This window comes from Raphanus sativus, chromosome 6 (genome assembly GCF_000801105.2).
Source record: "Raphanus sativus cultivar WK10039 chromosome 6, ASM80110v3, whole genome shotgun sequence".
Lineage (NCBI taxonomy): Eukaryota > Viridiplantae > Streptophyta > Magnoliopsida > Brassicales > Brassicaceae > Raphanus > Raphanus sativus.
Genome location: NC_079516.1, coordinates 29,938,502 through 29,953,591, shown reverse-complemented (window position 1 = coordinate 29,953,591; position 15,090 = coordinate 29,938,502). Strand labels below are relative to the sequence as shown.

Below are 15,090 nucleotides of genomic sequence, written 5' to 3'. Positions count from 1 at the left end.
TCTGGCGGATTGTTCCCTGCAGTCGGAGCACTCGCGTCTGGAACAGCTTGCTGATTGCTCTGCGGGATGGTGTTCTGATACCCAGATCCTTGTGCCTGGTTGTTCTGTAGTAGCTGATCGACCTTAGCTTTTAGCTCATCAATTTTCGGGTTCCAACACTGTTCACTACCTTGGAGCGATCGCTCTCATTGTTCTCATTAGCAGAACTAGCAGCCTCAATCAACTCAAACGCTCCATGAGTGGTCTGAGTCATGAAATCTCCTTTGCTCGCACCATTTAGAGCACTTTGGTATTTCCAGTCTACTCCATCATAAAAAATGCCCAAGAGGTAATCATCATCAAAGCCATGGTGAGGGCACTCTCTGCGGTAGTCATTGAAGCGCTCCCATGCATCACAAAAATGCCCATCATGGAGCTGTCTGAATGAGGTGATCTTGTTCCTCAATGTAGCTGTTCTCGCCTTAGAGTAGAAATGGTTGAGGAACGCTGATCGGACCTGTTCCCATGAAGTGAGAGAGCCGGTAGGGAGGGAGTTTAACCACCGTGCAGCTTTTCCGTCAAGAGAGAATGGGAATATCATGCACTTGATGTAGTCTGGTGGAACACCATTCGCACGAGTGAAACTGCAGACTTTTTCGAAATTCTCAATATGCTCCATTGGAATTTCTGTAGAGAGACCAGAGAACACTTTTCTTTGCACCAGATCAATCAGAGCAGGCTTGATCTCGAAGTCCTGCCTGGTGCAGAGTGGTGGAACAATGGCAGAGTGATAGTGCTCAAATTACCCAGTAGAGCTTACTCTCTCAAATAAGAGGTACAGCTGTAGTACTTAGGGATCGAATCACGAGGAGCTAGGGAACCAATTAAATAAAATCTACTAATCAATCCTAGGTGAAGGTTGTTTATATGATGGAAATAAAAGTAACAATTCCTAAAATGAGCAAGGTAGTTGCTCTAACTAATAATATGATGGGTTGTTTAAATGTGATAAAGAGTGCTAGACATAGGGCTTTTATTCAGGAATGGAGATTATAATTTCTATAAATGCTTTAACAAGTTGCTTGCATGATACTATAGATCTCAGCCGCTTAGCTCAAGTGATGTATCACTGGTTAAATAATCTAGATCTCTGGCCTCAACTGTCGTATGTTGACACAGAAAAAGAGTCGATCGATATCCTTTTGAGATATGATCGATACACCTTTCGCTCGGCGATCGATTCACCTGTTGGGATATCGATCGACGGCTTCTAGATATGCCTAGGCGCGAGCCGATAATGAACACTAGGTCTCAAGGAGGGCTGTCTCTCTTCTCAACGGGAGACAAGCTAGCTCAAATGGATAATTCAAGATAATCAAAGATCCTAGTGATCTATATTCTAGTTAGCTAATCTAGAACAAGCATATGGTGCAATCAGTTTGGGGCTAATCCCACAAACCTATTTAAACCTTAGATCTAACAAGTAGACTACTCAGACATAGCTAAGCCATTCATGACAATGGATAGATGAAAGAATTGCATAGATATAAATAAGTAGAAATACAAAAGGAGATGAGAAATCTCTCCAATCTCTCAAAACAATATAAAACTCTAGACTCTCTCTCACACTCTCTGTTTTTCTCTTGAGTTGACAAAAGCTTGCTTCTTTCGAAGTTGCCGTGAAAAAACACTTAGCATGAATATTTAAGCATTTCCATTATGTTAAAAACTCGTCAGGGGCAATCTCGTAATTTGGTGAAGTCTTGGTGAAGTAGTCGGCTAAACCATTTCGTCCTCGACATCGATCGACAACACTGATGTGTATTGATCGATTATAATCTTCTAGTACGCGGATCTTCTCAGCTACATCGATCGACAACTCTGGACGAGTATCGATCGATTATAATCACAATGTTGACTTCCGACTTGGTCTTGAATGGTCAACTCGGGTATATCATCTCTTGTACTCCAAAATGCTCCAAAACAATCACTTTCTCACGAAATGCTCCTGAACCTGAAAACATACCTAACAGGCTAGAAAACAGATTAAATATATAATAAAATACTAGTATACCATGGTTAAAAATGGGTAAAATCCATGGTATATCAACTCCCCCAGACTTACTCCTTTGCTTGTCCTCAAGCAAAAACAGTAGTCCTTGGAAAAGGTTTGAAAACAGCAGGAACTCAAAGATTCAAAATATTGAAGTCATCAATCTATGGGTTTACAATCCATGTCTAAACATCCTAATCACAGAAGTTCATTATGCCTTATCCTAGCTTAGCAACCAAACTCATCTAGTCAACAACTTAGCAAATCTCATCTGGCATTCCCCTCTACTACTAACCTCATTTCTTAACATAAAATAAAAGTGCAGGCTTTACCTTGGGAGTATCGATCAAAGGACACATGGATTCAACTCTAACAAGTATCTGAACACACATGTAGTCTTCTCTGATCCCTTTCTCCCCTCATCTCTCTTCTCTCAATCTCTTATTAGTTTCAATTTCAACAGGTTTCGATGCCACAAAGGTCATCTAGTCCATCTCATTGACATTTGCATCGTAACTCATACATTTTTGACAAAGTGTCGCGAATAATGGGGTCTTTGGTAATTTACCTATCCCTCGTTACCACAATGTGTGATCATCCTTGAAATTTAGAATACTGGGGTCGCAGGAGACGCTCCTACCCCTCTGCCTCTCAAGAAATCATTTCAATCTTTTATAACATAAACTTAGATCTTGAGACGCTGAAGAGAGAGAAGGAAGGGAACCAGAAACACACAGACTTTTTACCTTCCAGACTTGTAAGAGGATTCCGATCCAGTGATTTCCAAGCCCTAAGATAAGCAAATAAGTCAGTATTAGTGTAGGAGGTCAGCTTTGGTTCCTTCAAACAATCTTAGCTAGTGAATATAGATGACATGTCGATCCACTTTAGCATCTTCAGTACTATCTGCAATCAATATTCTAGAATGGTGCTAAAGAGTGGTCAGACAATCAAATATAAATCTATATAAATGTTCCTATTTAATACTCATGCGGAAAATAATTTTGAAAAACAATTTGAATAAAAACCAAAATAAAAAACACATATTAGTAAACTCCCCCCCAGACTTAAATTACACTGTCCCAGTGTAACACAGCCGGTGGTGAGGTAAAGAAAATAAATCATAATTAGTAAATATAACAAGTTAGAATGAATAAACCTGATCGACAAGGTGTCGATCGATTCGTAGTGGTGTACGTCGATCGTTAGTAATGGTTGTGTGGTGTCGAGTGATATGAATGGTAAATGTCGGTTGACGGAATCATCATTCTACTTGGATCTAATAAAAACTGCAAAATAAATCCGAAAAATAAAAGAAAAAATGAAAAATAATAAAATAAAGGAAAATTAAAGAAAACCTAATAGTGGGTTGCCTCCCACTCAGCGCTTTGTTATAGTCATTTAGCTTGACTGTGGTATGTGAGTGACTCATGGGGTGCAGTGGGGGTTGTTGTTTGCTGGTAGGCAAACATTTCCCTCATCTTTGGACTCAGCAGCAGTGAAGCTTCTTGTGGCATCATATGATCTTGTCCATCGAGGATATATCTTTGCTAAATCTGTTTTGATGATTTGCAACCTTCTGTCCAAATTTTCCATGTCTAACTGATGCTTATAGAAATCAAATCTTGAATGCTCAGGTAGTTCTTCATGTTGTTCTTCATCTTGCTGGTTTTGAATCTGCTGATCTTGATCTGCCAAGGATTCTGTATCGATCGATGCTACAACTTGTGCGTCGGTCGTTTCGCTGGGAGTTCTGTCGGTCGACTCAGTATCAACTGTGTCGAGCGATGCTGAACGTTGGCCTTGATACTCAAGATTTCTCTGCATATTGCGTATCTCATTCTTCAAGGGGTTCGTGATCTAAAGCTCCCTTCACTCGCTGTGTCGAGAATAGCTTGGTAGTGTAAGCTAACACCTCTGTAGAAGGAGTTAATCAAATGGGGTTCCGAGTATTCATGATGGGGGCATTCTTTCTGGAGATTTTCAAATCTTCTCCAAGCAATTTTAAAAGTATCTCGAGTGTCCTGGCTAAATGTGGAGATTTTTATTCTCACATCCCAGTAATGAGTATCATCGAAAAAGTAGTTTATAAACGCGCTTCTGATCTCTTCCCAACAGGTTAATGATCTTGAGAATATCAGACTTATTATAAACACTAAAAAAATTGATCATAATTATATAATGACCGTTTCAAAATATGTAACAATAAGATAAACTTTTACAAGAATTTGTTATTTAGAAAAAAGTTATACTTGAATCGTATACAAAATTTATTTATATAATTCAGAATAGTTAATCTTCTAAGTTAAAGAATTATAATATTATTATCTTCACATCAAAAAGAAAGCGGCTAAATTTAATAATAATTTTAAAATCTTTAAATAACAAAATAATAAGCTACATATAACTTTTACACATAAACATTCTTAAGAACCTTGATACAATTTTATAGTTTCATACATCACATGTACATTATATTCTGCGCGTAGCGTAGACCGACCCTAGTTACAAATATATATTTGTGTTTTCATAATTAAGCAAAATCGGTATGACATATATTATTACTCAAAGTAGATTATAAAATTAATTTTCATAATTTAAGAACTAATTATGTTATCTCATGGTTAGGAAGTAGTATTTAGAAAATAAAAATTTGAATTTTAACAAATACCAACTCCAGATTACAACTTAGGCATTAAAACTAATTGTTGTAAAGTTTGGATTAATACAATAAACCCATACCATCATTGTACATATAACAATGCAATAACCCATAATCTCTGCAACGCAAATTGCGACTCTCAAACAAATCATATGAAAAACTGGTCTGAACCAAAGATGAACACAATCCCATAAATTTGAAAACAAACTTAAAAATACATTTGACAAATATCAAATCCAGTGTGAAGTGCGGACTTCCCTAGTTATTAATATAGAAGTTCTAGTCACACTAAAAATACACAACTTAACTATCTATAATTTACCACAATTATTCATATTTTCCCTAACTTTGAACAAATTATTTGATTATCTGAGAAAGGAAAACATATAATTAAAAAAAAATATTAATTAATTTGAGAAACTAAAAAACCTGAAAATATTAATTCGTTTGAGGGAGGTGGTAAATCTGCCTTGCTTCAGATCCGGTTAGTGTTCAGTTGAGTGGTTTGAGGGATTGAGACGTCGATTGCAGTATGTGGACTTGTCGTGGTGTCTTGGTGAGTTGCGATTGTATACCTTCGCTAGGGGTGCTTCAGAGGTTCTTCAACTCGAAGATCGGCTAAGCCAACGGTGGCGGCACATGTCAGTTGCGTGCAGTGGTGGTCCATGATTGTTCCCTGTGTTGCGGTGTTGGTGATGTCATCCATTGCGGTTCCCGAGGTGGTGCGGCGAGCTCCTCCCCTTTTCTCTTCCTCTTCCTGACGCTTGTTCTCATCCTCTCCGTTATGTCTTTGTCAACAAGGTCCACTGGGTTTTAGCTCTCGCCTATGGTTGTGTTGGTTGTTCCGATGTCAACATATTTAATCTTTGGTGGTATGAAGTAACCGTTCTCGGTTCTCGAAGACAGATATTGGCGTAGGTTATGGGAACTTTGAGTTTGTCTGCGGGATTCTCTTGATCTTCAGTGATACTTTTCAGCGTTGATGCACATTCCAGTGATGTGGCCTTTTCTTTTTATTTGTTCATGGTAGTGCATCCCCCTATTTTTTTGTAGGTCTTAAAGCTTTAGCTGGTTAAAATTGTTGCGGTTGACTGAGTCTCATTTTCTTTCTCATCTGTGCTTGTATTAGAGGTGTTTGTGCAATCGCTCTTAGTCCGCGATGGAGGTGTTTGTTATGGAGGTTTTTGTGCAATCAGGTTTTACAAAGCCCTCTTTCTAGGTTAGTTTTTTTGGGCCATATCTTTCAATTCGTTGGCGCTTAAGTGATGGTTCAATTACAAAAATCAAAAGTTTATTGGGTACTACCTACTTCGTAGACATAATCGAGGTGACTCTAACATTTCTATGGTTCGAGCTGAAGGTTGAGAACAGTATTCAATTCTCAGGGAATTAGAATTCGAGTTAGCAGAACGTGCCGGGAGGGTTGAGTTGAATGAAGCTATTTAGAAATTTTTTTACTTGAGGTAGTTTTTTCAAATCATATTTGTAATCAAACTTATTCCGTTCTCGGGTTAATAAATAAAATTTATTATTAAAAAAACCTGAAAAATTGGGGTGGATCTAATAAAAGAGAGAGCCAAAAATAGAGTTGAAAATACTATTGTTTGACTCATTTAGCAGAGAGGATGATACGGAATACCACCAACTTTGAATCCATTTGCTTCGAGCATATGGCTATGCATGTGTTTGTGCATATGTAGCAGAACAGACCTTTCAAAAAATTCTAGTTGCAGGAAAAAAATGGCTGAAGAAAACAGCACGGAAACTTCAATAATATGTTACGCGCCAAGCATGATTACCACCAATGGAGTTTGGCAAGGCGACAACCCTCTCGATTTCTCCCTGCCACTCTTTGTTCTTCAGCTTACATTGGTCGTTGTCGTCACTCGATTTTTTGTCTTTGTACTCAAACCCTTTCGCCAACCTCGTGTTATCTCCGAGATCCTTGTGAGTATGCCAAACATTTTTTTTTGCGGGGATTCTTGCTAATCAGTCTGACAATATTAGCCTAAAACAATATCACTGATCTTAATTTACAGGGAGGAATCGTTCTGGGGCCATCAGTGCTTGGGCGCTACGATAAATTCGCAAACACCATATTCCCTCAAAGAAGTGTGATGGTCCTTGAAACAATGGCTAATGTTGGTTTACTTTACTTTCTGTTCCTGGTGGGTGTTGAGATGGACATTATGGTGGTACGCAAGACAGGGAAGCGAGCACTAACAATTGCACTTGGTGGTATGGTCATACCATTCGTCATCGGTGCTGCTTTCTCTTTCTCAATGCAGAGATCAGAAGACCATTTGGGGCAAGGCACATACATACTCTTCCTCGGTGTAGCTCTATCTGTAACAGCATTTCCAGTCCTTGCAAGGATTCTTGCTGAACTCAAGCTCATCAATACCGAGATTGGTCGGATATCCATGTCTGCAGCCTTGGTAAATGACATGTTTGCTTGGATTCTCCTAGCTTTAGCAATCGCATTGGCAGAGAGTGAAAAATCTTCATTTGCCTCTCTTTGGGTTATGATCTCTAGTGCAGCTTTCATTGCGATTTGCGTCTTTCTTGTGAGACCAGGCATTTCTTGGATTATACGTAAAACCCCTGAAGGCGAGAACTTTAGTGAGTTCTACATTTGTCTTATCTTGACAGGAGTCATGATCTCAGGTTTCATTACAGATTCAATTGGAACACATTCAGTCTTTGGGGCTTTTGTATTTGGTCTTGTGATCCCCAATGGACCTCTTGGTCTTACCCTCATCGAGAAACTTGAAGATTTTGTCTCTGGTCTCCTGTTACCTCTCTTCTTTGCCATAAGTGGTCTTAAGACTAATGTAGCTGCCATCCAAGGCCCTGCCACTTGGTTAACTCTCTTTCTCGTTATCTTCCTTGCATGTGCCGGAAAAGTCATCGGTACTGTCATTGTTGCCTTTTTCCATGGTATGTCGGTTCGTGAAGGGATAACTCTTGGACTGCTACTAAACACAAAAGGTCTTGTTGAAATGATAGTCCTTAATGTTGGCAAAGACCAAAAAGTTTTAGATGATGAGACATTTGCTACAATGGTGCTTATAGCCTTGGTTATGACTGGAGTCATAACTCCTATCGTAACTGTCCTTTACAAACCAGTAAAACGTTCTGTTTCGTACAAGAGACGGACAATCCAACAAACGAAGCCAGACAGTGAACTTCGAGTACTGGTATGCGTCCACACACCACGTAACGTTCCTACTATAATCAATCTTCTTGAAGCTTCACATCCTACAAAGAGATCTCCCATATGCATCTACGTTCTCCATCTTGTTGAGCTCACTGGTAGAGCATCTGCTATGCTGATTGTTCACAACACTCGGAAATCTGGAAAACCAGCGCTTAACAGAACACAAGCTCAATCAGATCACATCATCAATGCCTTTGAGAATTATGAACAACATGCTGCCTTTGTTGCTGTTCAACCCTTGACTGCTATTTCTCCTTATTCAACAATGCACGAAGATATATGTAGCTTAGCAGAGGACAAACGTGTTTCCTTTATAATCATACCATTTCACAAACAACAAACGGTGGATGGAGGAATGGAAGCAATCAACCCAGCTTATCGTTTAGTTAACCAAAACCTACTCGGAAACTCGCCTTGTTCCGTTGGGATACTTGTTGACAGAGGACTCAATGGTGCCACAAGATTGACCTCAAACACTATCTCACTCAAAGTTGCTGTTCTGTTTTTCGGTGGTCCAGACGATAGAGAAGCTTTAGCTTATGCTTGGAGAATGGCTGAACATCCGGGCATTACCTTAACCGTGTTACACTTTATTCCTGATGAAGACGTAACAGAAGCCTCTTCGACAAGGGCAACAAACGAGACGGACAGAAAGATGAATCTGGACATTAAGAAGCAAAGACAACTTGATGATGAGTACGTCAATACCTTCAGAGCAGCAAATGCGGAGTACGAGAAAATTGTTTATATCGACAAAGTGGTTAGCAATGGAGAAAAGACGGTTGCAGCAGTGAGATCAATGGATAGTTCTCATGATCTTTTTATAGTTGGAAGAGGAGAAGGAATGTTGTCTCCTCTCACCGCTGGTTTAACTGATTGGAGTGAATGTCCTGAGCTTGGTGCCATTGGAGATTTGCTTGCCTCTTCAGACTTTGCAGCCACTGTCTCCGTCCTTGTGGTTCAGCAGTATGTTGGGCCATGGGCACTAGATGATGACATAGATTTGCCTGATAGTCCGGTACACTCACATGAACAACCAAAGGCTATATATGGTATAGAAAATCCTCTATAGCCAACATAGAGATATTTTTGGTATTTCTTGTTCATTTTTCATATTCTTTTTTCCTAACAAATTTATTTTAGTACAATTTTAGTGACTGACACCCTAAATTTGGGTGTTTACCAAAAATTATGTGTAGTACTAGAGTTGAAACATGTAGTATTAGAGTTAGAACTATAAAAAAATTACAATTTGATGTAATTTGCAATAAAATTATGTGGTATAAACTGTAGATTTTTGTAGTAAGTTCGTTGTAAGAAAATGAATTATTATTTTTAAATGATTGACACATTTGATGTAATAGTTGCAGTATGTATTATTTTTTTTAAAGAAATATATAATGATAATAATAATAGATTAAAAATTAAAATTAAGAAATTAATAATCAAGGAAATATACCTGAACTCTATATATAATAATAGAAGTGTTTGTAATATTACAGTTACCAAACATAAATAAAAAATAAGATCAGAGAAATAAGTTTGTTTAAATAATGTATATGAAATTTTTTTATAAAATTCTTTAACTAACTTGTAAATAACTATATGCTTTTTAAAAATATATTGTATTATTTGACAGAAAAACATATGTGAACATACATGCCCATGTATTAAAAATAATAAAAATCTAAAAATTAGAAAGTAACCATGGAAGAAGACAAAAAATTGCAAACTCAACTTCTAATACAGGAGCTTTTACTTGAAGTTGATTTTTTTATTTGAGTAATTAGTTTTATAACTCAAAATTTTAAATCAACTATAACACATTAAAATCAAAACACAAATTCAAAAACTCAAAACTAATTCATTATTTTTAATATTTTTTGAATTATACTCATAACTCAAACTTAATCAAGAATAACACATGTCACCAATTAAAAGGAGAAAACAGCCATAAAACCTTGCACTTTCAAAATAAAGCCAAAAAAAACCTTAAACTAAAGTTTAGGCCTAAGTCTTCTGATATTGGCCAATTTTTTTTTTTTTTTTTTTTTTTTTTTGATATTGGCCATTTTAACTCCCAATTTATGTTGACTAAGCCATTTAAAGACCGTAATTAGTCAATGTTAAATTTGTTTTAAAAAAGTAAACAGCCGTCAAGTTCTGTGATGACTCCTTTTAAAAATTATTAAACACATAATCGATCTCTCTCATGAAACAAAGACCTCTTACCTTCACAACCTAAAATATCTAACCTTCATTAACGACAAAGAAAGAAACTAAGTGAGAACGAGGCTGTGTAATCGGTTTTGGGTCACACATTTGAGGCATGGTGAAGACAAAGAGGTTTGGTCTGATTCGTTACACTGGGGAACCTGAGCTGTATAGTGTAAGGGAAGCTAGATAAGATACAGTAAGAAACAAATCAGGTTTATGAAGAAAGTGATAACTAGGATGAGCATAACGGTATAGTCGTCGTTTGGGATTTAAGAGCTTACTTTGGAGACAATACAAGTAACGAGGCTGGTTCAAAGTTGAGAGCCCTTTAATATCTTTATTTTTCCTACTCAAAAAGTAAACTTATTCCCTTTCTAACCGGACAAGTCTACAACTTGTATGGTTTTGTGGTCAACCGGTAACTGAACGGGTCCAACAGGTCGTAATGCTTGGACCCTGGTTATCAGTGTGCCCTCCTGCCACAAGAATCTTTCTCGTCTTCTTAGGCAGAGGAAAGAACGGTTTACCCCCCCCCCCCCCCCTCCCCCCCCCCTTCTTACCATTCTTGAGAAGCACTAGGGACTTCCTCACGCTTGAGGAGCTAGTTCCTATCAAAAATTGCAGAAATGTTTTGATTCAGTTTCATAGTTATGGCAACGGAAGATAAACTCAAACAACAGACCTTGCTACCAAGCTGGTGGGCAAAGGTGAGATCAGCCAATGGTTCCTCAAAGAGTCCCATGTAAATTTAACCCTTAAGATTCTCTTTACAATGTCATCAATCCTGCTCAATGGAATCTGATTTTTTTATATGACAGTTGATTTTTACTATGAATTCAATGTAGTTGTACGGCACCATAATCTGCATCAAAGACACAACAATCAAGTAACTATAGAGCTCATGTTAGGGAAAAAATCTGACTTCTGACTTTGTATCACCCAACAGCTATCACTTGCTAGTTATGATACACCTTGTTAGGTTTACCCATACACCTAAATTCCCTACCCTTTGAGTGTTAAAGCTTTGGATCTTTGTGATGAATAGCAGAAATTTAAAGACACAAGGATTTTTACCCATTTCCTTTACGGTACTTCTGGGGTGGGATCTCTCTCCCACAACTTCCACTAACAAGAAAAGCTTACAAGTTCCAGTCACTTCTCACTTCTTCGAGAATGACTAAGGAGATTACAGACGGAGAGTACAATACCAAAACACTCTAAGAACACAAAGACTCAAACTTTGTTTCTTCTCCTGTCTTTGGTAGCTTCTCACTCTCTGACTACTTCTCTCTTCTCTCCTTCTTATCCTCTGCTCAGACTACAGATCTCTCATGACTGCCTTTGAGCCTTTTGCTTGCCTCTCTCTCTCTAGATCTTGTGGAGTTTCTCTTGTCTTCCCTTTTCTCTGTTCTGCTCTTTTCTAGATCTTCTTGATTTCTCAGATCTTGATTTGGGGCATAGCCTTAAGGAAAAACTAGGTTAGAGACTTATATATAGAGGTCTCTTGTGCCCTAGAAATCCTAGCACTAATGGGCTTCGAAAAACTAAAGCCCAAACTTAACAGTTTTCCTACAGCATCAATGTGCAAGATGCATCTCTCATGAAGTGGTCACTTCAGTGCTCTAGGTAACTTCGCAGATTTCCCTATAGCAACAAAGTGCTGAAGACAAGTTCCTGAAGTGGGCACTTCAGACCTGTAGGTGAAACACATACCAAATGCACAGAACCAACTATCTTCCAACCTACATCCAACCTACCATGTCTTGTAGGTGCTTGCCTCGCTTTTTTGGGGTCTTCCTTTTCCTGAGACGGAATCATCCTCGTCTCCTCCTTTCTCAGTTACTCCACCTGAGTCGAACAACTTGCTTCAACTTCTTTTGATACATTTTTTCTAAAATAATATTAACAATGTTTTAAATTATAAAATCAACAGCGTAATATTAATATTAAAAAAAACCGGCGGGCAGCGCCGGAAAACCAGTAGTACTTCAATATAGTAGAGTCCAAAAGGACAAAAAAAGGGAGAAGTTCCAAGACAAAATTACCAAAAAAACATTAACACTGGATGACAAAAAAAAACATTAAGACTGAAAAGACAGACGAAACAAACATGGCACCAGTAGGTACTTGAAGAGAGAAGTGCAAAGACTTCCGAACAAGGCTTGAGACGTAAGCCATGAACCTTTAAAGCAGAGAGGGCTAAGTGTTTCGTGCGTCCTCTTGTATCATCTGGTGGAGCCAACGGGACATCCTGAAGCGACGTACGACTGTTTACGGGAACCAGAAATTACGCTCTCGGTGATAGCCTTAGCAACCTGTTAAGACTCGATATACTGAACAGTACTCTTTATTCCAATATAACGATCTGAATTCAATTACAATCGAATCCAGTCTAGTCTCAAAGGTTATTCACCTCGAGACCCAATTACAATGCTCACCAACAAGCCCACTTTACAATACAAGAGCCCAAGACTATTTATAATGTTCATCTAATCTGCTAAAGTCCTGTCACAATAACAGACTAACAACTTCTTATTTCCCGCGTAAGATTCCGTTACTTCTTCTCCACGTCATCAGCGTCTTGGTCAGCTCTTATCTCCTCCTCCAACTGCTTATCTCCCTTCTTATTATCTCAGAGTCTCTTCCGATAATAGCATCTCCAGCTCTTATCAATATCCCCTTGGTGATATTGAGCTTGTCCCCAAGCTTAAAGGTGGGAAACTTACGTGCAATATCCTTCACTCGAATCCATGAGCTCTCATGAACCAGTAAACCCTTCCACACTAGAGCCTCAAGATGACCTTCAGCGTCGTATCGAGTACCCTGTAAGTGTTCTGGCTGTAGGATAAATTCTTCGCTCTCCTCCAATAAAACCGGTAAGGTTTTCACCTTGTGACCACGACCTAAAACGGGGTTTAATTGGGAAACATGGAACACCGGGTGGATCTTCGAGTAACTTGGCAATTCCAGTTTGTAAACAGCTTGACCCACGCGTTCCAAAACGTTAAATGGCCCATAAAATTTTGGTTCAAGTTTCTGGAAAAAGGCTTTACTCAAGGACGTTTGCCTATAAGGCAGGAGCTTTAGAAACACAAGATAGCCAACGACAAACTGCAACTCTCTGAAATGTTTCTGTGATGTGCTTTCTTTGTGATTTATCTGCGCTTTAATCAAGTGTTCTTTAGCATCACGTAGTATCATGTCTCTAGTCTTGAGTAATGATTCCAGCTCATTATTTGCTGTTGACTCTTCCTCAAACCACAATAACTCAGGAGGATCACGTCCAAACACCACATTGAATAGAGTTGTGTTCAATGATGTATGAAACCATCTGTTATACCAGAACGCGGCCCAAGCTAGATATTTATGCCATAATCTCGGATGCGAAGAAGTGAAGCATCATAGATAAGCTTCCAAACATCTATTCACAACCTCAGTTTGACCATCACTTTGTGGAGGGTAAGCTGTGCTGAATTTCAGAGTTGTGCCCGCTAGCTTGAAGCATTCTTGCCAGGATTTGCTCAAAAAGATGCGGTCTCTGTCTGATATTTTTGACGTTGGATAGCCAGGAAGACGCACTATTTCCTTGATGAATTTCTCAGCCACCATTGTTGCTGTGAAAGGATGTTTAAGACCAAGGAAGTGTGCATATTTAATGAGGCGATCAACTATCACAAAGATTCACGTTAATCCCCTCGGACTTTGGTAACCCTTCTATGAAGTCCATAGAGATCTCAGACCAAATCTGGGAGCGTAAAGGAATTGGTTGTAAGAGACCTACAGGGCTCAAAGTCGAATATTTCTGGGTCTGACAAACGTTACATTCATCAACGTGTTTCCTGACATCATCCTTCATCTTCGGCCAATGAAAAATTTGTTGAATGCGTTTAATAGTTTTAAGAATCACTGAATGTCCTCCCATTTCACCATGATGGTACTCACGAAGTATTATCGGTATGTGAATCAATGAACGACATAGTACCAAGTGGCCTTTGTAAAATAGTCTACCTCCAATCACAGAGTACCCCCACTTTAGTAACAGAACCTCTTGCCACTTCGTGTATAAGGTATTGAATTGATGTATCAGCATCCAATTCTTCTAAGATGTTATGCATTTGAATACTCGAAGTGACTGTCAGAGCACATAACAACCCCTCAGAATCAAACTGTCTGTCAATCATCACCCTTGATAACCCATCCACAACCTTATTTTCCACTCCAGCCTTATACAGAATCTCAAAATCGTAAACTAGTAGTTTGGTGAGCCATTTCTGATAGTTGAGAGATATGTCAAGTTGATCAAAAAGAAATTTGAGGCTTTTTTGGTCAGTGTGCACAACAAATTTCTTACCCATTAAGTAATGTTTCCATCTCTGTACTGCCATCATAATTGCCATGAGTTATCTTTCATAAATTGGCTTCACCGCTCACGATCTGTCAAACCCTTACTGAAGTAGGCAATAGGTCTCTGATCCTGCATTAATACTACTCCCAAACCATTTCCGGATGCGTCTGACAACACCACAAACACCTTATCAAAATCTGGAAGAGCTAATAGTAGTGCTGACATCATCGCCTGCTTAAGCTGCTCAAATGCCTTATGTTCGTTCCCAGACCACTCAAAACTGACTTGTTTAAGAATATTAGTTAACGGTCTCGCTAGCACACCATACCCCTTAGCAAACTTTATGTAGTAGCTTGTTAAACCCAAGAATCTTCTCAATTCTTTAACTGTTCATGGAGTAGGCCAGTTAGACATCGCAACTGTTTTCTTGTTGTCTGTTGCAGCAACTCCTTGAGCTGATATTATATGACCCAGATACTCAACTTGCTCCTGTCCAAAGAGGCGTTTTCTTATGGTTCCCGAATAGTTAGCGCTTGATCAGTTGTTGCATTACCAGTTCCAAATGTACCAAGTGCTCAGCCAAATAGTTGCTGTACACCAAAATATCATCGAAA

The 15,090-nt window shown here is 38.7% G+C and overlaps 2 protein-coding genes and 1 non-coding gene across 3 annotated transcripts; 2 read left to right on the top strand and 1 right to left on the bottom strand.

Annotated features, from left to right (window-relative positions):
• Window positions 1-341: 341 nt before the first annotated feature.
• LOC130497220 (small nucleolar RNA R71) lies at window positions 342-448 on the top strand. The gene has a single exon (XR_008936230.1). It is a non-coding gene; the product is annotated as a small nucleolar RNA R71 (small nucleolar RNA).
• Window positions 449-6,243: 5,795 nt separating this feature from the next.
• Window positions 6,244-9,133, top strand: LOC108807636 (cation/H(+) antiporter 15). The gene is made up of 2 exons (XM_018579902.2): window positions 6,244-6,641; window positions 6,734-9,133. Exons 1-2 carry the CDS (start codon window positions 6,375-6,377, stop codon window positions 8,984-8,986), a joined length of 2,520 nt encoding a protein of 839 aa, XP_018435404.2. The 5' UTR covers window positions 6,244-6,374; the 3' UTR covers window positions 8,987-9,133.
• A 3,590-nt stretch (window positions 9,134-12,723) lies between these two features.
• LOC130495730 (uncharacterized) lies at window positions 12,724-13,332 on the bottom strand. The gene has a single exon (XM_056987222.1). The coding sequence runs from the start codon at window positions 13,330-13,332 to the stop codon at window positions 12,724-12,726; it is 609 nt and encodes a 202-aa protein (XP_056843202.1).
• Window positions 13,333-15,090: the final 1,758 nt, after the last annotated feature.